The sequence below is a fragment of the Corythoichthys intestinalis genome, chromosome 9 (genome assembly GCF_030265065.1).
Source record: "Corythoichthys intestinalis isolate RoL2023-P3 chromosome 9, ASM3026506v1, whole genome shotgun sequence".
Taxonomy (NCBI): domain Eukaryota; kingdom Metazoa; phylum Chordata; class Actinopteri; order Syngnathiformes; family Syngnathidae; genus Corythoichthys; species Corythoichthys intestinalis.
The window spans coordinates 19,652,045-19,674,517 of NC_080403.1; the positions used below are offsets into that span (position 1 = coordinate 19,652,045).

Genomic DNA, 22,473 nt, shown 5'->3' on the forward strand with positions numbered 1-22,473 from the left:
ACTGGGAAGGGCGATTAACTGTTCATTTGCCCATCACAGCAACAATGAATTGGACCGTCAATGTCACTGAAAAATGAGCACTCACAGCCAGTCCTCCCAGTTTTAATTAATTGGATGTCTGTCGTTATCAATGCCATGCAATTGGTAAATATTGGGTCACTTCCTTGTTAATTTTAGGGAGATTAGAGGACATTTCCTGTTGATGTTGGGTCACTTCCTAATTATTTTGGAATATTCCAGAACCACTCACTTCCTTATTTGTGGTCAAAAATAATGACCACAAATAAGGATTTTTTTGCATGAGTGAATGGGAACAGTTTTGTGGCAGTTGAAAATACCATTGGAAAAGAATAGGGCCATTGAAAACGTGAAGTTTTTGTCAAATTTTGGCGAAATTGTACGTTTTGCCAAAAACTTGTGCACTTTGATTTTCTGAATTTTGTGCTGTGTGAATATTGAATCGGATAAAACTGTAGGACGAATACATTTTGAAAATTTGAAATGTTTTTACCATAGGAATGATTTTTTTGGGTGGTTAAAAAATGTGCTGGAATGATATGAAATTGTCAAAGCGTGTGGGCAAGATTTATTTTGATTTTATTTTAACTTTATGGAGCTTTGAGTAGAAGAGCAGTTTGAATACATTCGTCAATTTTTGTCATTTTTAATTTCTACTTTTTGGTCATCATTAACAACTGTCAATACCAATATCACACATAGTTCACAGCTTTTAGTCTGAATAAACTGTGTTCTTAATTTGTTTAATCAAGCCCTTAAACCAGAGTGCAGAATATCACAGCAAATCTGATGCACACTAAACTTAATTAGCTCTACTAATGTGGCGATGAACTCCAATGAGAACTGGAGGACACCTAGGAAAATGGCATCTGGCCAAGGGCAGATTTTTCCTCTTTTTGTTTTTAAAATGCTGATGCTAGTGGTCGCCATGATCCTGCTCGCTATTCATGTATGGCTCTCATGAACAATCACTTAGCCAAGGATACAAGAGGCAGTTTTATTTGCCTAATGTAATTGGTTCTGTCCAACAGCTCCCTGCATATTCCACCTGCCCATCTTAGATTCCACCTGCTCCACACAAGCTAAAACCATAAGCAGACAGGAAGGAGAGGAGTGAGATCTGAAGTGAAAAATGCTTGCCATCTTATGTGTAATGACAAGGTTTGGATCAAGTACATCCCACCGGAAAGAATCTTGTTTAAAAGTTTGGGAAAAAAATAACAATTTAATTCTTATATTGTGTAATAGTGAAGGAAAATGTCATTAACTCTCTCAGGAGTAGACATCTATACAAAATTTATAATTAGTAGGGCCACCATATGTCCTCGTTTGCCCGGACATGTCCACTTTTCACATCCTGTCCGGGGCGTCCGGAGGGGTTTTATAAATTCATGCCAATGTCCGTTTTTTTTGACTGATGATTTGCACAGAATACTATGGTACTGTGCTGCCTGTGATGTGTTCCCAAAAAGCCTGCCCAATTGTTAAGACTTGTGTTTTATATGTACAGTATTTAATCAAATGCTCATGTACCTAAAAGTATAATTATGTTGAAAATACCGTTATTCTACTTTGGATACGAATTTGCACATGTGTGTGCAGTCACAGACTGGCTTTATCGTGACGTGAACCGTCAATTCTCATTCACAAACAAACCTTCGTGAGTCGTGACCAGTGTTGTCACGGATTACTTAAAAAAGTAATTTAATTACTGATTACTGATTACACCTCAAAAAAGTAATCTAGTTACTTTACTGATTACTTTATTATCAAAGTAACTAAGTTACTTTAAAAGTAACTTATCAGTTACTTTTTACCATTATTTTTCCTTTTGCTGCCTCAACATAAAAATAACAAAAAAATGTCATCGCTTGTAATTGAGTTTTTCACATAAGGCTTAATCTTTGAGTTAGCGGGGGTTTAATTAGTCGACCACCATTGACTCGCCCTTGCTTAGCCATTCCGGAGCCCTAAAACTAACAAGTAACTGACAAAATTTGTTGAAATCAACTCCAACGACTAATTAAACCCCCGCTGACTCCAAGATAAAGCCTAATGTAAAAAATTCTGAACTTCCCCTTTGAAATAAAGACCTAGCCGTTAAAATGTTGTTTCTAAAAGTTGTAAAGCAATAAAACAAACTACAAAAATTAATGAAATGAACAAAAGTCCTACAACGTAAAGTTTTCATAATGGGTCAAAATAATTTTTCGAACAGATCACATGACTTGCACCTTGGAGACTATCCTTTGCTTTGCTTAGCCAAAACTACACCAGAGGAGGCAAGATGGATATTTAGAATTTCTTAAACCTAAGCTTTCAAACGCTGCCAACAACAACTTGAACAGTTGATTGAACTCGAACAGTGTCAAGATGTGTATATTTACAGTATATATATATATACAGTATTGGCCAAAAGTATGGAGACACCTCAAAGGTGGATACTTTGAAGAATGTAGAAAACAAAACCTGTTTTCAGTTATTTCACTTTTTTTTGCCATTCCACATGTTCGTTCATAGTTTTCATGTCTTCAGTGAGAATATATAATAGTAGTGAAAATATATAAAACGCAAAATGTGTGTCCAAACTTTTGACTTTCGTTTCAAGTCTTCAACATGCTTCTCCCCCCAGTCCCACAAATGTAAAACTCCGCCTATGATTACAAACGCTAACTATAAAATGTACATAACCACACATATTATAAAGGCTGGTTACAAACTGTAGAAGAGCTGGCTGTCTCGTTACCTGTCGGCTTTTTTTTCGCGACGTGTTGTGCTCTAATTCCAAGTGCTTCCTTGTTGAATTGGATGTCGGGTACAGACCCTACTCACCTACGTCACAAAATGACGTGTCGCTGTATCCGGCCGCCATATTGTCCGTATTTTTTAGACCTATTCTCATTGTTTTCAATTAGTCGTGCAAGTTATAGAGCAATTCATGGAAGCCCCGGTGTTATCTGACGCTCTAAACTCATTGGATGCGTTGCATAAAAGGCGTTATGTGGAAAAGCTTCAGTTTATCCATTCGCCAGATCCATATTTAATGCCTAAATCGATGTTTTTCGACCCGCTGTCTTCGCCGTCTTTGCCTGACATCTGCTACCCTGATATTTACAACTATCTTGTCCACACAAAATCAGCCTATTCTCACGGAAGTTTGAAAAACTTTAAGAGCTTGGAGGCTTATAAATATTTTGTTGCTGGTTGGGTGAAACAGGTCCTCGTCCACGAAAATTCGGCAGGAATCTATCTTGTGCTCGGGAAGGTGAGTTACGAAATTTTCAATTCAAAATCTTTTGTTCTTGCTAACATCCACTGTCAAGTCTAATGTATTTCATGTCATTTGTCAATGGAGCTAGGGCTTTTAATGTTTATATGGTTTAGCGATAGCACTCTCACTACATACATATATAATATGTAATAAATATGAAGTGCGATAGCACTACTCCAGATTGTCCCTAGTTGAATTTATTTTTTGGCTTTTGACCTCAATAGTGAAATTGTAAATTAATTGTATGACAACTGTCTTATTATACCCTTATAATTATACATTTTCAGGCAGTTCATTCACAACGTCTGAGTGTATGCTGTCGGCGATTAGCCTAGCAATGATCTTAATTGTGGTTGTCAGCCCCAAACCCTCTAAATATATATTAAATGCATCTTCCCAGATATAAAATGACTACTACATAATCTGTGGTAGTCGTTTGGAGCCCAGTTTTCTCGTCGAATTGCAGCAGTCCATCTCACTCTCCTCTCCGGGTCTCTCGGAATACAGTAAAACTTCAAGTCTCTCCGTCTATCTTCTCTGTTTTTGCAACCGACTGCCACACACGACTTCACCATTTTGATTATTAATGTTAACGAGCAGAAAAACACGCCATAATAGGAGGAATTTACGAAGCGCTAATGCATTAACATGAGGAGTAGACGGACAACATGGCGCGGGGGCGTGCCTGTGACGTCACGTGAGTAGGGTCTATATAGCGGTCGACAGTCTTTCTGAGCCAGCGCAGAGTTTGCAACGCACGGAGATATTTTTGTCATCTTTACTGGACGGATATGTGAAGAAATGGCTGTATCTCCAGTGAGCAAATGCAGCCGTTTGTTGTATCTCTCCGGCTCCTTTACTGTTAGCGTCCTGATAGCTAGCAGGCTATGTTGTTGACCGCCGTGGCAGACGGCGCGCGCACAGGCAGCATGGTATTACACGTGACCAGTTTTTTCCCCCCCTCGATGAGAAAACGTGAGATGTGATGTCACTCCCAAACTCAAGCGCAGTATTTTCTTTTTAAATGCTCTGCGTACATGACTACAATATGCTTCATTCTACATTCAGTATGAGGCAACAACAAAATAGTAACGCACAGGCATCGAGGAAACTAACTTTAATCTGATTACTGGCCTGGAAAAATTTACGCGTTAGATTGCTCGTTACTGAAAGAAAGTAATCAGATTACAGTAAACACTGGTCGTGACAACAGGAGCTCATATGCTATCAAAACTGAGACTTGCCAAACTTACCTTTTGGCAACCGTGGACTTCTGTCGGAGCTTTGTACTGTTGTGATTTGTAAAATCCCGTTTGGTGTCTCATTGTTACGCTGCCGATGATTGTCAACTTTTACGGCAAAGTTTGATTTTTGCCTTTGTTACCGGTGCTAGCTGTCAGTGAGGTAAGCCTTGCTACCCATTATGGCATATGTAGTTTTGAACTGCTGCATTTGGAAACATGCTGGTTGAATTGTTTGTCAGTTTATTATGGTTGTTTGCGTGCAGTCTAGAACACTGAATGAGAATAATAATTGAGTGGGAACAACAATTTGTCAAGGATAACTGTATTGATAGTCTTGAGGCTACAGTTTAATATACATTATTTCACCGGAAAGAGAAATAAGCTTGAAATGAACTGGATTTTCTATAGAAGAGGTATTATTTAGAACATTGTTTCAGATTATTTATTTGTACAGTAAAAATTGAAAATACAGCTATGATTTTACTCAAGGATTCGCGAATACAGAGGGGGCATATTGTTTTTTTTTTTTTTAAATCAAAATTTATTCCAGTGTTTTTTTTTTGTTTTTTTTTGTCTTCTTGCGTTATTTTAGAAATAACACAACCTCTTAGGTAACCTCTGAGAATCTAAATTTGAGTCTTTGGTTATATAGCTATTATTTTATTTTATTTATTTATTTGTTTACAAAACTGAATTTTTCTATTGATACGGAGGAGGCACACTTTAAATATATTAAAGTTATATGGCATCTCTGAGCGAACTTCAAGTAAAATTGAAGTATCTCGAAGCCGGTCCGAGTGTCCTGTTTTTTTTTAAATCAAAATATGGTCACCCTATAATTAGCCTAACTCATTTTCTGCCAACCCAGGTTAAAAATGTTATGTGACTTATGACTTATGTGTTGTGGTAGTTAGTTAAAGAGGTAAATTGATATTAAAAGCACCTATTGATGGCAATGGATGTCTAATCCATTTCAACAAGTAGGGGCTGAAAGCAAGGGCGTAGTATTGCATAGGGATAGTAGGGACATAACACTACCAAATTTTCAGGGTGCTCAAATTGTCCCCACCAACTTTTAAACAACCTTATTTGCATGATATAAAGAGTTCAGTTATATAGGTAATTCAGATTGTCTACCCATATGCTGTAATTATACAATAGACCCCACCATTATTAAATGAATTATTTTCATTATGTTCAGATTTACATTCATCCCTTTTCACTTGCTGAATGTGCTGGTCCATTTTTTCCCCCCTTAAACAAACGTTTGGCTGGCTGATGACTTAAAGCCCTCCGTCCCACCACAAAGACACATACACATACTCACACATCCCGACAAATTCAGGTCGACAACATGCCGCCTCCTCCGCCCCCTTCGGACAGAAGAGATATTAGAAGTTTTTTTTTTTTTTTTGCGGCCAGCAGCAGCCACTGTAAGTCATGTAAAAAGACGTCAATGTTGTGGCAGTGGGGGAAACACCAATAATTTTGCTATTGAAAGTCTGACTTGCACCAGAGTTAGCATAACATTAAACTTGCTAACCTGCAAAACTACTAGGGTCAGGCCAGCCTCTACAAGGAACAACGAAGTCAAGCTAGCAGTCCCTTATTTGAAACATTGTTTATATTATGTGCATTACGGTAATATCCTTCCTACCAATGTTGAGACCAAACCTATGCCCTAGGCTGAAAGTAATCATTCAATAACTTCCAGCGACTCCCAGTTAAAATAGATTGGACGTCTATTGCTGTCGATGGCAGCCAAAGAGTTAAGTTATGTGAGGTCACGAGAAATGCACATTAAAAGATAAATAAATAAATACATTTCCAGAAAAAAAAAAAAAAAACACAAGGCACACTTTTTTGAATTTATGGCTTTCTTCTTCTTCTTTCAATTTATTACAATTTGTTATAATTTTTAAGAATTAATTTCATTTTATTTGGAATTATTTGTATATTTTTAATTACTCCTAGTATTTTTAATTTGCATTAAAAATCTGTACTTATTACTATTTCAATGATTGATTTTTTAAAAAAAATTCAAAATGGATCCTGCCCTTCATTAATTTCATTATATACACACTTATTTTTTTTCCCAACGCAAAATGCATGAATGCAACAGTAATACTACGATTAGGTGTCAAATAGTGGCTGCAAAATAGTGTCCCGTAAGCTGCGATTGGACCCTGGGCCACAAGTTTGAGACTGTGGTCCCATATAAATGTAATAAAAACACTTGAGGGAAAAAAAATAATCTTAGTTTGTGCAGGAAAAGCCAATATTTCCAGGAAAAAAAGCCCAAATTGCAGAGAGCAACCAATTTTAAGGTACTGTAGATGACTCAAGTCTAACTGGTTTACATGTGAAAATCTTTGCGGGCCATTTTTTTGGGTTAGAATTTTTTTTTTTCATTTTGTGCACAAACAAACCTGGCAACCCAAGAGTACGTTATGATGTAGAGTTTAGCTGATTACATTAGGCAGTATTATGTTTTTGATCAAATCGGGAATAAAAGAATGACAACAGGCAAGATTTACAACTCAAAGATAAGCGAAACCACACCTACCGCGTTTAATTGAATAAATATGACATGACTTACGACTTGCGTAACACAAGGTGTGAAACAACTTCCATGTCACAATTTCTTGGTGACGTCAAAGCAAAATGGTTATGTCATTGCAACTGTGACTCATCTTGCTCTGCCGGGTCACAAATGCTTATGCGTGTAGTTTGCTGTGTTGGTCATTCAGAGTACACCACACACAAAAGAGCAGTAAGACAAGAAAAGAAGAACATTTTTTCTTCCATTATAAAAATTGGTTATGATAATAACTATGACAAGTGACCCATTTTAAGTCTGTACACCTTATCTTGTATGACGCAATTCACATTGAATAGTTTGTTACTTTGCATTGTAACTTTTTCACATTAATATCAGATGACATTTGGAATATCATATTTTTCCTTTTTCCCAGTGGCCCACGCAGCAGAAATGACAAGGTTCAATATAGGCCTTTGTAGTATGAGTTATTTCTGTCCTCTCGGGTCTGTAAGCGCCCGCAGCAGCATCGACCTGTACGATAGTGTATTATATGAATAATCCCGGGCCGTGTCGGGGGTCACAGTGAATTGGAGTCCATTTTCAGGGATTATGCCGCAAAGAGCCAGAAGAGCAGAGGCTGAAGCCTCTCAGTTAATGTCAAAAATATTTCATACGAGGTTGTTTGGAGAGTTATTTAGCATTTAAATACTCTGACAGAAGTCATAAAACACGAGATGATCTGGTCACAAATACAATAAACACTCATCGGGGCACAACATCAGATACACATATGTGCAATTCAAACGCTGTTGCAAAAATGATCTATTTACAAATACTGTATGAGAATGTTCAGTTTTGATTGACCACGCCCAGATTTGAACATTTTTTTTGAGTCAAATGTGACTGTGTAATAGCACTAAAATGTTTACACAGCTCTGTTTAAATGCCATTTTTTAAATTAAAAGAAATCGACCATTTAAAAATATTATGACCCTTAATTTGTACAACTGCCCCTCAAAATCTAATAAGAAATTATTGTATATATTTTGAAATTCACTAATATTTATAAGTAGAGATGTCCCGATCCCGATCGATCGGGTCCGATCACGTCATTTTCAAAGTATCGGAATCGGCAAAAAAATATCGGCCATGCCTTTTTTATATAATATATATTTTTTAATTAAATCATTTTCTAATTGTATTTAATGTTACAGACATAATATGTTACACTCATCCAGAGTCTTTAGTTTAGGCTTAAGGTAGGGTTATCAAATTTATCTCGATAACGGCGGTAATTAATTAAAAAAAAAATGTATCACGTTAAAATATTTAACGCAATTAATGCATGCGTTGCACGACCCACTCATGCATTGTCGCGCTCAATCTGTAATGGCGCCGTTTTATCTATATAGAGCGATAAAAGGCAGCGTAAAATGAGTAGCGTGAATTTTGGCAGTCTTTGGAGCCTTTTTTAATTGGCTAAAGCCTTACAATCCTTCTCCCTACAATTAGAGATATCATGGGAAGCAATGTGGGGAAGCAAGGTAGCAATTACTCTTTTTCTTACTCTTTTTCTTACCACCTTATGTTATTTCCCAACGCAGAGAAGATATATGAATTGGTAGCACTACGCACAGTCATGGGTCCACTTCCCATCATGCATTTGGCCATGGCTCCAGTATCATTTACTGAAAGCTCAACAAATACACCTGATGGCAATATTTAGTCACAATATACAAAGTCACAAGTCTTTCTATCCGTGGATCCCTCTCACAGAAAGAATGTTAATAATGTAAATGCCATCTTGAGGATTTATTGTCATAATAAACAAATACAGTACTTATGTACTGTATGTTGAATGTATATATTTGTCCGAGTTTTATTCATTTTTTTCTTAATTCATTGCCAAAATGTATATGATCGGGAAAAATTATCGGGAATGATTGGAATTGAATCGGGAGCAAAAAAAAGCATCGGGATCGGCAGATACTCAAACTAAAACGATCGGGATCGGATCGGGAGCAAAAAAACATGATCGGAACAACCCTATTTATAAGGCAATTAGAATACTGAAAACATTCAAGGAACCTCTGACTAAAAGACTTCTAGGCACTAATAAGCCACAATTGTTCTCTTTTACTAAAATATGTTATTAGAGACACATAAAATATTGCTATTGATTCGAAAATCTATAATATTTAGTACATGTTTTAGCCTACGGAGGGCGCCATGTTTTACGCGCGTAATGGACACTAGGGGTGATGACGTAGTTTGTCACTGTCACTAGACAGTGTTCTGCAATTCCTTCCTACGTGGCGAGACACCCAACACATTCACACATTGGTTAAAAGCGGCGAGTACTTAGTATTTGTGGTTTTATTGAGTCTTTTATTACCTTTTCATTGCCTCAAAATACTTTTTTGCATATGTTTCCTGCTCATATTTTTAAGCATTGTGTTTTCTTGTGGTAGCTTTAAAGCAGATTGTTGATCTGTTGACCACATTAGTCACGTAGCGTATTTAAACCACCCTTATTTGATATTACGACATTTAAGTATTTTCTTAAGGCATCTTTAGTATGTTCTATCTGTATGCCACTAAACAAAACAAGCGCATGGTAGTCTTTTGGGTGTCAAATTCGCCTCTTGTTGGACGTTTCGGCGGAACACCGTGTTTTTTTTTCTACTCTCGTCTCGTCTTATCCCGTCTTTCCTGTTCATTTTGCTTTTGCTGCTCGTTTTGTGAAATATCGACAGTGCTGTCACCCTCATTAATGTATGTTCGGGTTCAAATTGAAAGGGTGGAACAGATGACACGTTTATGTCGCTAGAGTCATACTCTGGAAGCCCGGCAGCGTAACCCAGTGACGTCACCGCCCTACGAAGTCAACAACAATGGCGACTCACTAGTTGAATTTTACTAATTGTATAAAAACGAAAACATACAGCAACAACTCATAATAACATTTATCTTTTAAGAACCTCGAGTCTTTCTATCCGTGGTTACCTTTAAGATATTTTGAGTCCAATATAGTTGATGTTGGGACATTGGTAAATTTAATAGATTTGTTATAAAAATAGTTTATAGCACCTTTTGTAAAGTAAAAAAATATTAATAGATTACTACACCGAAAAATATGAATGAGCAATACAACGATTTTAAATGGTACTGGACTGCTCAACTAAAGGCATGAAATGCATAAACCTCAAAATAAAACAAAAGCATTTTTCTTAGTAACATAATTTTCAGATTATAGGGCGCACCTGACTAAAAGCTGCAAACACCCAATTTCACAAGAAAACGGCATTTGTTCATATATAAACTGTATTGTGGGATAATTACACCAAAAGACATGCAGCCTGAAAAAATCCATATACAGGTAGTACCCGGTTTACGACGGTGACTTAAGTTAATTCGACTTTACGACGCCGGAGTTTCGTCCGCCATTTTGTTTCCAGTGTATTTTTTTGTGTTTTAGTTTTATTTCCCGCTAAATTCCCTTGTAATGTGACATGGGATTTACCTGTGTCATGGCTTTCAGACATGGGGAGATGTACCGGGAATTACCCAGGTTAAACACTTTTAGACTTGTGGTGATATGGCACTCTCTGTCCGGGAAGGGTGGAGGATGGGATTTTATACCCTGGACATTACGTCATTTTTGATCGGCATCAGCAACAGAACAAACCACAGATTTCCAAAGAGGAATGATGGACTTAAGGCTGTTGGACTTAAATTGCATAAAACCATGAGTAAGTGTATTATCTCATGAATTACTTTAAATTGTTGTTGCATATGTAGAACAGTTGCAGTGGATTGTAATAATAAAACATGCATCCTTGAAATGTTCAGCACTTCCTTATTTACTATGTCTGCACACTTTCATGTACAACACAACGAGAGACAGTAGCGCCACTTCTGGTTGAATATATATTATATATAAGGGCGTGCGTGTGCCTGTCTATCTCGCTGTTTGTGTGCATGTCTGTCCCTCCGTCTTGTTTTCGTGTCAAGATTACTGCTACTAGACGACAGTATAAGCATGCAATGTTTTTTGCTTTAATAAAATAACATATTTTGGCATGATCCATAGGTCTACTTTTAAAAATGAGTCTATATGCGCATTGTTCATTGGCCTATTAATGTGTTTGAAAAGATGAGGTGCTCATAAACCTAAGGGATCATCCTGTTTGTTACCTTCACTGGGGTGCATGTTTGTGTTTGTTTAGACAAGGTGATTGCCGCCTTAAGTGTTTTTTAATATTGAGTGACAGGTTTGCATTAATTATTAATTCATGTAAGTGAGACCAGAGAGAAATGTGAAACACATCACCCTGAGCCTGGCTGCCTACCTACTTCACCTGACTGACTTGATTGGCCAGGTGGTTGGCAGACTGACTTGCTGACTACCTTTTTTAATGTTTCATTTTGTTTCAAATGCACTTTCTTCTTTCATTATCGCCAGAGCCGTGCAGTCCATAAGGCCAGCTGGAAAATGCTAGGGGCTTCGCACCGTCCAAAAGGGCGTCAAGAAAAATGTTCGAATAATATTTCATGTTCAAAATATTATACAAGGCAATAAAACAAAAGAACGGTAGAAGCAGTAATTTCACCACAGTCTCTAATCTCACTCACACCTACACAGACCAGTGACGTACCTGAAGGTGTTATTTTTAGCCTCTGAATTTGAGCAACGTTACCATGTCATAAAAAGACAAAAGTCCACCGGGTTGCATTTCAGAAAGAAGAAAAAAGAAGAGGAGCATAAACGTGAAAAAGATAGCGGTTTGTTGTGATGAAAAAGATGAGAAAACACTTATACTTAGCCCATTTGCAAGCTACAAAGTGTTGAGATGACGTACTGCTAAAGCTAAATCATACTGTATTATTAGCCAGGCCTGCTGTTTTAAAAATATTTTCAGCCAGCTGTGGATTAGTTTCAGTTAAATTTACTCCCCCTCCAATTTTAGAGAAAATTGGACAATGTGTATGGAAGACTAAAATTTTGTCTTGCTGATTTTCATATGATGTGAAGCACCTTTACATTGTGTTAAATTGTGCTATTCAAATAAATATGCCTTGCCTAAAAGTGCCATGGTTAATTAAATAAATACACGATTAAATTTGCAATTAATAATGTCATTGTTCTGTTGAATGGGGGACTAAAAGTGCCATGGATTTAAACTAGGGCTGTTAAACGATTAAATTTTTTAATCAAAGTTAATTACAGCTTAAAATTAATTAATCGGAATAAATCGCAACCCAAAACATCTATGAAATATGCCATATTTTTCTGTAAATTATTGTTGGAATGGAAAGATAAGACACGAGACGGATATATACATTCAACATACGGTACATAAGTACTGTATTAGTTTATTATAACAATAAATCAACAAGATGGCATTAACATTATTAACATTCTCTTAAAGCGATCCATGGATAGAAAGACTTGTAGTTCTTAAAAGATAAATGTTAGTACAAGTTATAGAAATGTTATATCAAAACCCCTCTTAATGTTTTCATTTTTATTAAAATTTGTAAAATTTTAAATCAAAAAATAAACTAATAGCTTGCCATTGTTGATGTCAATAATTACACCATGCTCACTCATGGTGCTGAAAGCCATAAAATCAGTTGGACCCAAGCACAGCAGAGGGCGCCAAACACCAAAAACAAGTTACAAGTGCACATTACACTCTACTAACCTGTTTGAGCGGGGCATGTGAGTTAATTGCATCAAATATTTTAACGTAATTAAAAAAAAAAAAAAAACACCCGTTAACGCGATAATTTTGACAGCCCTAATTTAAACGCAAAAATTTGTTATTAAATGTGTCATTAATTCATTAAAATGGCAATTCCGTTCAAATATTCAATTTCATTTTTTTATCATATATTGTTTAAATCATTGTTATTGGATGGTCCAGTGTCGTTGCAGTGCTTCATGAATTTTATTTTTCAACCTCGCCCGTTAAAGTTAGTGGCCGGATCCGAACACCTGATTGAGCCAGGTACAGTAGGCTGCTATAGTTAGGCGCTATTATGGTTATCTCATGCCTGTTTCGCAATCAACCGCTATTTGACTAATATAATGTAACATCATTCTTTCTTCTCTTTGTAGATGCTATTCTTAAATATTTTCCTTCCACCTCTGTACATCCTGGGTCATCTTTTACAGCCACCTTATCCACATCAGCACCAAATCCAGTACCTTTCCAAAGACAAATTGCAAGTGGAAAAAGAAGTACAGTGTGAGTGTGAATGTTTAAATATTTGTGTTGAAAATAGCTATTGTTGCAAGGGGGGGCACCAGCAAATATGTTGCCTTGGGTACCAAATTAGTCAGAAACGGCCCTGATTATTGCTTGAATGAAGAACAGAGCTGGAGTCTGTTGTAGAGATAAATGTCTCTTAATCCAAAGGGATTGTTCTCTGTGCATTAACATGGTTAAATTCACTGGCAGTTACTAGTACAGTTCTGTTAAAGAAAAAAATAAGATTAAATAGAAGACATTCAGAGCATTTTGTCATCATTTTTATTTTGCCAAGAAATCGTAATCGATATCGGAAAATCGAGAGAAAATAATCTGGATTTTGTTGTTAGGCAGAATTGAACAGATTTAGATAGTCTCTTCCGCAGCTCTAAGATTCAGTAGCAATTTTAGTACTTTGTGTTTCCAGTTTAATTTTGCTATTTTAAGTTTGCCATGTTGATAATTGTGATGGCGCGTCCTTCGACTCTCAAGGGTTAATCGGAGTTGAATGTATGTCTGAAAGGGGCTCGTGTCTTGTCCAGCCACCTCACAGCATTGGTGCAAGTACAGTATCTTTTTTTTTTTTTTTTACTTCATTAATATGACGTATAATACATGATTTTGCATAGTTATTTTGAAATTTAGGGGGTATTTTGGGTTACTTAAAGGGTTTATTCCCATTTATGCGGAAAATTGGGTTACCTCGCCGGTTTTGGAACGTTTGTCGTTTGTAACCCGGGGACTACCTGTATTAGTTACACTGGACGATAAACCGCATGTTTCAAATCGGGGGAGGGAGGTAGTGGCATATAATCCGGAAATTACAGTAATCAATTCATGAGCTGTAAGTAAGAATCAGGATATTGCATGTAGGTGGTTTATAAGAACATGTATCAAAGCGCTTAAACTGAATAGCTGGTCTTCCAATTTCTCATATACACAAAATTTGAATAGTGTCCTGATATACCATACCCCTCAAAAAATAAGTTTCTTTTTATGGTATTTTTGGGGTTTTGTGTGAAAAACAAATAAAAGAAATATAACAAACACCACTTTAAATGAGTACCGGTTGAAAAGAATCAGTCAAAACTGAACATTGGAAAGGCAGACTGTTTTTTTTTTTTTTTTTAAACCATACAGCTCTTGTATTGGATTTCATTTAAACCCCTTGACTCCTGAATACACAATCAGTGACTATGCATTAACAGGCATTGGAAGAATAGCTACATGATGCATGCATTAAATGCATTCTGGAAATTGAAAGTTTGTGACAAATTGGGAACAATAGGTGTCCTTAATGTTGTCAAAGTCAGAATCAGAACACAAAATCAATTCTCAAAGTGAGGGGAAAAAAAATCAGAATGGTGACATTACCAGTATGTTAAATTCAGCAACGGCTTTTCAAGAACCAGCAAAATCACCCCTTCAAGATACTTTCTATGGATCCTAAGTAACAACTATTTGCTAAATGAACAAAAATATTCACATTATTTAGCTTCTTTATGAATGTCTTTAAAAAAAAAAAAAAAAATATATATATATATATATATATATATATATATATATATATATATATATATAGATAGATATATATAGATATATATAGATATAGATATATATGTATATCTATATATATGGCGGAAAACACTCAGTTGACTTGAAGTTCCGCTCTGAGACTCCCAATTTGGACAAATTTCAAAATTGTCCTATATGCATGTATGATACATCATTGGAAAGCTTAAAATCTCACTTTTCTGGGTGAAGATACATTTTGAAAAGGAGGGCATTTAATTTTTTTTTTTTTTAAACAGCAAAACCCTATCTGGAGGTGAGAGCACGCGACAGCAGAATTGCAGACGCCATGACTTTAACGAGATGTAATCGCGTACTTACCTTGTTTCGATCCAAAAACGCAATGTAGCATCTATCACTGAGTGACAGGACACAGCTGTGAATGGCTGCATTTTTTGGGGATTTTATGGGTAAAACATGGTAATATAGCAAGGGTCATGTTGCAGAAATTGCAGACATCAAGGAGTGGTCGAGATTATCTTTTTCATATATTTACCCTTTTAAACATTTTTTTTTTCAGTTTTTCTTTGTTTGGATCGATTATTTAACATCCAACATATCGGAGAAAATGCCACAGTAACAAAAAAAATACAATTAAGTGATAGTTAGGAGGTAGATATCCGAGACTTTTTACAGACACCATTTTTTTCATTGTGACGTCATTTGTTTAAAAGTTCAAAACATGCGAGTGAATAATTTTTTAAAGTCGTTTTTAAAAAAATTTTTAAAAACGAAATATTAGACATCAATTGATGATTCTAAGTTTAAACTGACAGACATTATGAATAATAAATATAATTAATTACCTTCGTTTTATGGCTGGGTTGAAACAAAAGCGGTTGCGCGATGTCTGTAAACGGGGGTTTCCATGGTGAAATGGACAAATTAAAAATAGTTTGGGGGCTTAATGCGCGACGAATCTGCTATGGCAGAATATAGACATATTGTTCTATCAAACACAACAATTGTTTTGGTTTAAAATACAGCAGTTTCTTTTAAAGAGGAGTGCAAGAGCAGAATTTGCTTTTTCAGTCCTGTCTGTGTTTTCCGCCATATACAGTGGGGCAAATAAGTATTTAGTCAACCACTAATTGTGCAAGTTCTCCCACTTCAAAATATTAGAGAGGCCTGTAATCGTCAACATGGGTAAACCTTAACCATGAGAGACAGAATGTGGAAAAAAACCTCTAAATCACATTGTTTGATTTTTAAAGAATTTATTTGCAAATCATGGTGGAAAATAAGTATTTTACCAAAAGTTCATCTCAATACTTTGCTATGTACTCTATGTAACTCTCTATGTCACAAGCTTTTCACACACTGTTGCTGGTATTTTGGCCCATTCCTCCATGCAGATCTACTTATTTTCCACCATGATTTGCAAATAAATTCTTTAAAAATCAAACAAAGTGATTTCATGGGGTTTTTTCCACATTCTGTCTCTCATGGTTGAGGTTTACCCATGTTGACAATTACAGGCCTCACTAATATTTTCAAGTGGGAGAACTTGCACAATTAGTGGTTGACTAAATACTTATTTGCCCCACTGTATATTTTATTTCTCTGTATTCCAACCAGGGCTAGTTGAACGGCCAATACAATCACCAGATCTCACTCCAACAGATTTTTTTTGGTTTTTACCCTTCTTCACTTCAGGTTGTTTAAAGGCTTCAAGTGGAAGCTAATGGCATCTAAGTAAACTAAAGCATAAATTGTACTAAGCGTTAGAGCAGTCTAATGAGTATAAAATGTCTTTGATTTGCTCTTAACTGCAGTTTGGGGGAAAAAGTTTTCTCGTGAGTGAGCAATTTAACAGCACTGTTCCAATGAGAAAGGGAATGAACTGCTTATGACAAGCAAAACCTAAGTGCTCAAATGTGACCTTACACCGTCCAAATAATATTTGAGACAAAATTAGGAAAAAAAAAAAAAAATGTGCAGGGAACACAATAGGGACACAATTTAAAGGTTCTACAACTAATTTTGAGTAGCACTGAGTAGACTTGTGTGTAATGGCTCGTAAGAAAACAGCATTGTGATCATATTTTGGGTATATTCAAGATATAAACTACAAACACAAAGGTGTCAAACTCAAGGCTTGGGCGCCAGAACCCGCTCGCCATGTCATTTCATAATGCCACTAAAATGAAATTTTAATCAAAGCTCAAAAGAAAAAAACAAAACAAAACAAAAAAAAAAAAAAAACAACAACAAAATTAAATAAAATAAATGAAAAAAATGACTGATTTTCTCAATGTTCTATAAAAATATTTAAATAATTAAAAAATATATATGTAAGAGAACACTTGCTTTTCTTACTTTTTGTGTTTAATGAATAATGTGAATAAATAATAATAATAAATAATAATAATAAATAAAAAAGCAAATACTTGTTTTCTTCTGATTAAAACAAACAACAACAAAACAACAACAACAAAAAAAGAACAACTGAAACAATATTTACAATTCCTCACTCTTATATTTCCCTTTAAAAAACAGTGCATTACAGTAATTCAAATCAAAAAATGAAAATGAAAAAGAAATATTTGATTTTAAGAAACAAACAAAAAAAAAAAAAAAAAAAAAAAAAAAAGATTTGGACAATTTTTACGTCAACAATGTGTCGAAACAATTAATGACAATAAATTTATTTGATTAATTTCTTATATTAATTTAATAATCAATCGTCGATTAGTCATGGCTGCCATAGACATAAGGGCTATCCGACAACTGACCGATTAGCAAATTAATCGACTACTATTTTGATAACCAATTAATCGTTTAGGACCTTATTAACCCAAAACTTCTCAAAAATTCTTGAAATTATAACATACATATAACTTCTCAGTTATAAATATTATTAGGCTTCTTCATTTTATTTTTGATAAGTCAAAGTAGGGCATGAACAAAAATCTTTTACTTTGGAAAACAACAATTCACGTTTTTGCCACCTGTCAGACATCTGTCTAAACTAGCTTCTTGATAAGGCTGTAACAACTAATCGATTAAATCGATTAATTAAATTAGTTGCCAACGAGTTTGATAATCGATACAGTTGTAGATTACAGTTAAGTAACTGTCTATATATCTCAATCTTCTTGCTTTGTATTCCTCTTGTGCTTATCTCCATTGCTGATTTCAATTATTATTTAGTAGTTTTTGTTTTATTTTTATTTATTTATTTTTATTCTATTTGTGATTAAATGCGATTCTTATGTATAATTTTATTTCCTATTACGATTGTCCTGGTTTTTACGTTGTATTGATTTAAATGTGATTTTTATGATCTTCATGTGATGTAAAGCACTTTGAATTGACATGTGTTGAATTGTGCTATATAAATAAATTTGCCTTGCCTTGCCTTAAGTCAGGAAGCTGTAATAAAATATTATTTTTGAAGGAAATAGTCATCCATTTTGTCTTCATTGTAACATACAACATGCCAAAAACAACTTCAAGGTAAATTGTGAAGGTAATTGAAAAAAAGTGGCATTTATCCCATGAAAATAATTGTTAGTTGCAGCTCTACAATACACAGAACCCTGAAAGGGTGAATGGAGAGAAGATTTAAAAAATTGTGAAGAAAATAATAAAGAGCTTGTGCAGGCAGGAGGCAAAACGATGTACCAGCATGACAAGATGTAGTGACCTCCTCTTCCAAGTAATTGCCTTAAATCTGTTCCTGTAAAAGCCAAAATGCCTTGAATTTAGATGCGACTCAGCTGGAAAAGGATGGCTTGCGTGCTATTCTGACCACATTATATGTGTTCAGCCCGGGCGCGTCAAACCCAGGCGACAAGCCTCGTTTGTCATACGCGTAGAAGTTGAAAAGTTGACCGTCCTGCGCCTCCAGGGAAACAGAAGCCGAGCCCACCCTGAGTACGCAGGGGTACTCCTTTTCAAAGACCACCTTGAAGACACGTTCAACTAAAAAGTTGAGCCTTATGGTCCGGTACTTTTGCGGGATCAGCTCTTCGATTTGAGGGCCGAACTGCTGCATGGTGAGAACGCCGTCTGTGTCGGCTTTGATTTCGTAGAAGGTGATGTTGCTGTAGGTGAAGAAGCCTACGTAGGCCTCTGGGTTTGGAGGTGCAGAGAGCATCCTCCGGGCCTCCCTGAAGGCTTTTTCTACAGCAGGGATGATGTGACGGTAGGCTTTGGCCACCACGTCCTGCTTTTGGGACCGACCTCCAGCCATGAGCACCACCAGGCCGAGTTTGAGTCGCGGCACCAGGGAGAAGGTGGCCGAATAGCCGTCCAAGTCGCCGTCTTTGCGGACCATCTCGTAGCCCAACAGTTCGTTCACCTCCCAAGGCGTCCCGGTGCGGTTGGCGAAGTAGTCCTTGTCGCACCTGAATAGCGGCGTGAGCATGATCTTCAAGGAGTCGGGATCCAGAAGCTTGCGGTGGTAAGCGCCTAGCAGCATCATGGCCAGCTTGGCCAGGTCCGCCGCCGTGGAGAACATCTGGCCCGACGGGCGATACCAGCCCAGGTCGTAGAGCGGGGCCGGCTTCCCGTTGGAGTAAACACCCACGGCCACCTGGCCCTGCAGTCCCGGCGTAATGTCAAAGCCCGTGTCCTCCATGCCCAGGCGGTCCAAGATGTTGTCCGAGACCCAACGCTGGTAATCCATGTTGACCACACGCTCGGACATCACGTGGGCTAGCAGTGAGAAGGCGAGATTGCTGTAGTGACATCTGGAAAGAGTAAAGGTCATGGAGGATAAGGACCAAGTGTTCCATCAGTCTTCCAATTCTGCTGATTTCTTGCTTTGGTTTGTGTCGGCATGTTACTGTTCATTACCACTTTCAGTTAAAAAAAAACAGAACAATGTGAAAAGTCAATTTAGCTTAGTGCTAACAAACAACGCAACAGATAAAAATCCTCACAGGTAGGCCTGTCGCGATAACAAATTTTAGTGTGCGATAATTTATTTCATAAATTACTGCGATAAGCGATATTATTGCACCCCCCCAATAAAAAAAAAAAATTACAATAACACTGTGAGAATAAAGTATATATTAATAGATCATTTACACCGATTTAAACGCAATAAATGTTTACTCTTAAATTCAAAAATACTTTTTAGGAAATCACAACTAAAAACAATAGCCCATGCCTCATAGCTTCTGCTATGGCGTTCCATGGGTAATACAGTGGTACCTTCACATACGAAGTTAATTCGTTCCAGGAGCTTGTTTGTAAGTCGAAATGGTCGTATGTCGAGCAGGATTTTCCCATAAGAATACATTATAATTCCAATAATTCCTTCCACAGCCCAAAAACCCACACTACATCCTTAATAAATACTGCTGTTACTACTATTGCAAATAGCAATTACAAAGAGCAAAACAAATAAAATATGAATAAAAATCAGAATAACAATAATATAATCATAGCAATAATAAACAATAATACAGTATAGTACCTGTAATAAGGTAACGAATCGGCTTCTAATGTGGCGGACTTTTTTTCCTGTACCTGAACACACTGCGGGGCTGACGGTGAGCAGGAGAGCGCTATTTCACTTTCTGTTTCAATCCTGGCGTCAACAGCAGTGGACACTCGGCGAGTTGATAGAATAATTGATTTGAAACCTGACGGAGCTGGCGACTTCTTAGGCGATGTTAACACAATAAGAACTGTCACCTTAACTTATAAAGACTGGCGAACGGAGGGGGACCGCCGGCCGAGATCGGCATTCTACGACCCAGTTCATGGATGCACACACCAGGTTTATATTTTGCGATCATTCACATCGTCATTTCAATGGTAAGCGTCACCTTTTCTTTCTTTTTTTCCCTTTTTTTTTTTCTCCACCTGCACTAAACTTAAACTGCACTGAACTAAAAACAGAACTAAAATGCATTTTGCGTAGTTGGTAACAAGGAAGCCAAACTTTTAACAGCACGTCAGCTGCAGGCGTGCACGCAGGTGCACGCGAGGCGATAAATCGCAGCGGAAAAATTATCACCTTCATTTCTATTTACCGTGCGATAAATGGAATTATTGCATATTGCGACAGGTTTACTCACAGGCATATATTTGTTATAATCTGTGAACAACGACTAATAATAATCCCAGTGGCGCCCCCAGGGGGTTGTCAGGGGTGGCCATGGCCACCCCTATAAATTTGTTGGCCACCCCACTGGCCACCCCGCTTGCCAGTATATCGTTAGATTGTTGTAGCATCAGTTATGCATTTTATCCCAAACGCACCTGCTTTTCCCCAGTAATTATTTTGTTTTGTTAAATGTACACATTATGCCTAATATATATATAACACAATAAAACAGAATTGTTGTGAAACTCAAAATGTTGACTGGACAGTTATGGACTATGCACATTAAATCATCAGTAACATAAAATATTACACAACACACCAAAGTATATCAGTAGCCGTGTCCTTAAGTCTTTCTGATTGTTTTCCCCTGACCTTTTTACTGCAATAATATAATGAAAACCTGAAATTATGGCTTTTAGTTTTGGCCACCCCAAGATTTTAAGTGGCCCCATCTGGCCACCTCTATGAAAAATTTCTGGAGGCGCCACTGAATAATCCATAAAGATTCGTTGTGTCTTTACTTTAAGATTGATTTTTCGAACACAACTGTTGAAACAACACAATAAAATAATTAAATGTGTCTTTAAAATCTTTCAAAATCTTTTCTGTGTTCAAAAATCTAAAAATACAATTTATTTTACTTTCCTTGATTTATTTAACATTTTAATGCAAAGTTATATTCATTTCAACATTCATGTTAACACTTATTTATTTCAACATTCATGTATTTATTGGATTAAATTCATATCATATTTATATCAATTTTCATGTATTAATTTCCACATTTAATTCTTTTATTTCATTTTGTATGTATTTATTTCAATACTGAATTACATTGGTACCTCTACATTTGAATTTAATTTGTTTCAGGACCTGGTTTGTAATGTTGTACGTAAAGTGAGATTTTCACATGAAAATACATTATAATTCGATTAATTCATTCCACAGCCCAAAAACCCACGCTAAATCCTTAATAAATACTGAAGGTACAATTACTAGTAGCAATTACACATAGCAAAACAAATGCATTATAAATGCAAATCGGAATAATAATACCGTATTGGCCCGAATGTAAGACGGCCCTGATTATAAGAAATTTGAAAAATGACTTTTTGAACACCAAATTAATTTTTATACAAAAAATAATTACAGTACATCTGAAACAAATGATCATAACAATATATTTGAGGGAAAAAGCATGTTATTTTGCCTCATTCAAATCTTAATATCTGAACATTTAAATATGTAAACTGTGCAATCACATTCGTAAATGAATGGCTTCTGGTTTTTAAATGTAAATAAACATTATATAATATAATTAAAAAAAAATATATATATATATATATACACACACACACACATAATATATATAATAAATATTGTGATAAAACAAAAAAATTGCAATAATTGCAATAACTGCATTAACCATCAAAGTGAGGTCTAACTGTAGCTGTAGTCTTGAAACAAATCTGAATAAGGAAAAACATTGCAATAAAATAATGCAA

At 36.1% G+C, this 22,473-nt stretch overlaps 1 protein-coding gene across 9 annotated transcripts in view; it reads right to left on the reverse strand.

Annotated features, from left to right (window-relative positions):
- Positions 1 to 16,397: 16,397 nt before the first annotated feature.
- lactbl1b (lactamase, beta-like 1b) overlaps positions 16,398 to 22,473 on the reverse strand; it is a 99,446-nt gene continuing 93,370 nt past the window's right edge. For 7 of the 9 annotated variants that reach the window (XM_057845796.1, XM_057845791.1, XM_057845794.1 and 4 more), the window contains one exon: positions 16,398 to 19,601. In XM_057845796.1, the coding sequence (XP_057701779.1) occupies positions 18,623 to 19,601 (979 nt within the window). In that variant the 3' untranslated portion in view covers positions 16,398 to 18,622. The remainder of the gene's footprint in view (positions 19,602 to 22,473) is intronic. The other 2 variants (XM_057845797.1, XM_057845798.1) reach the window with 1 other exon arrangement.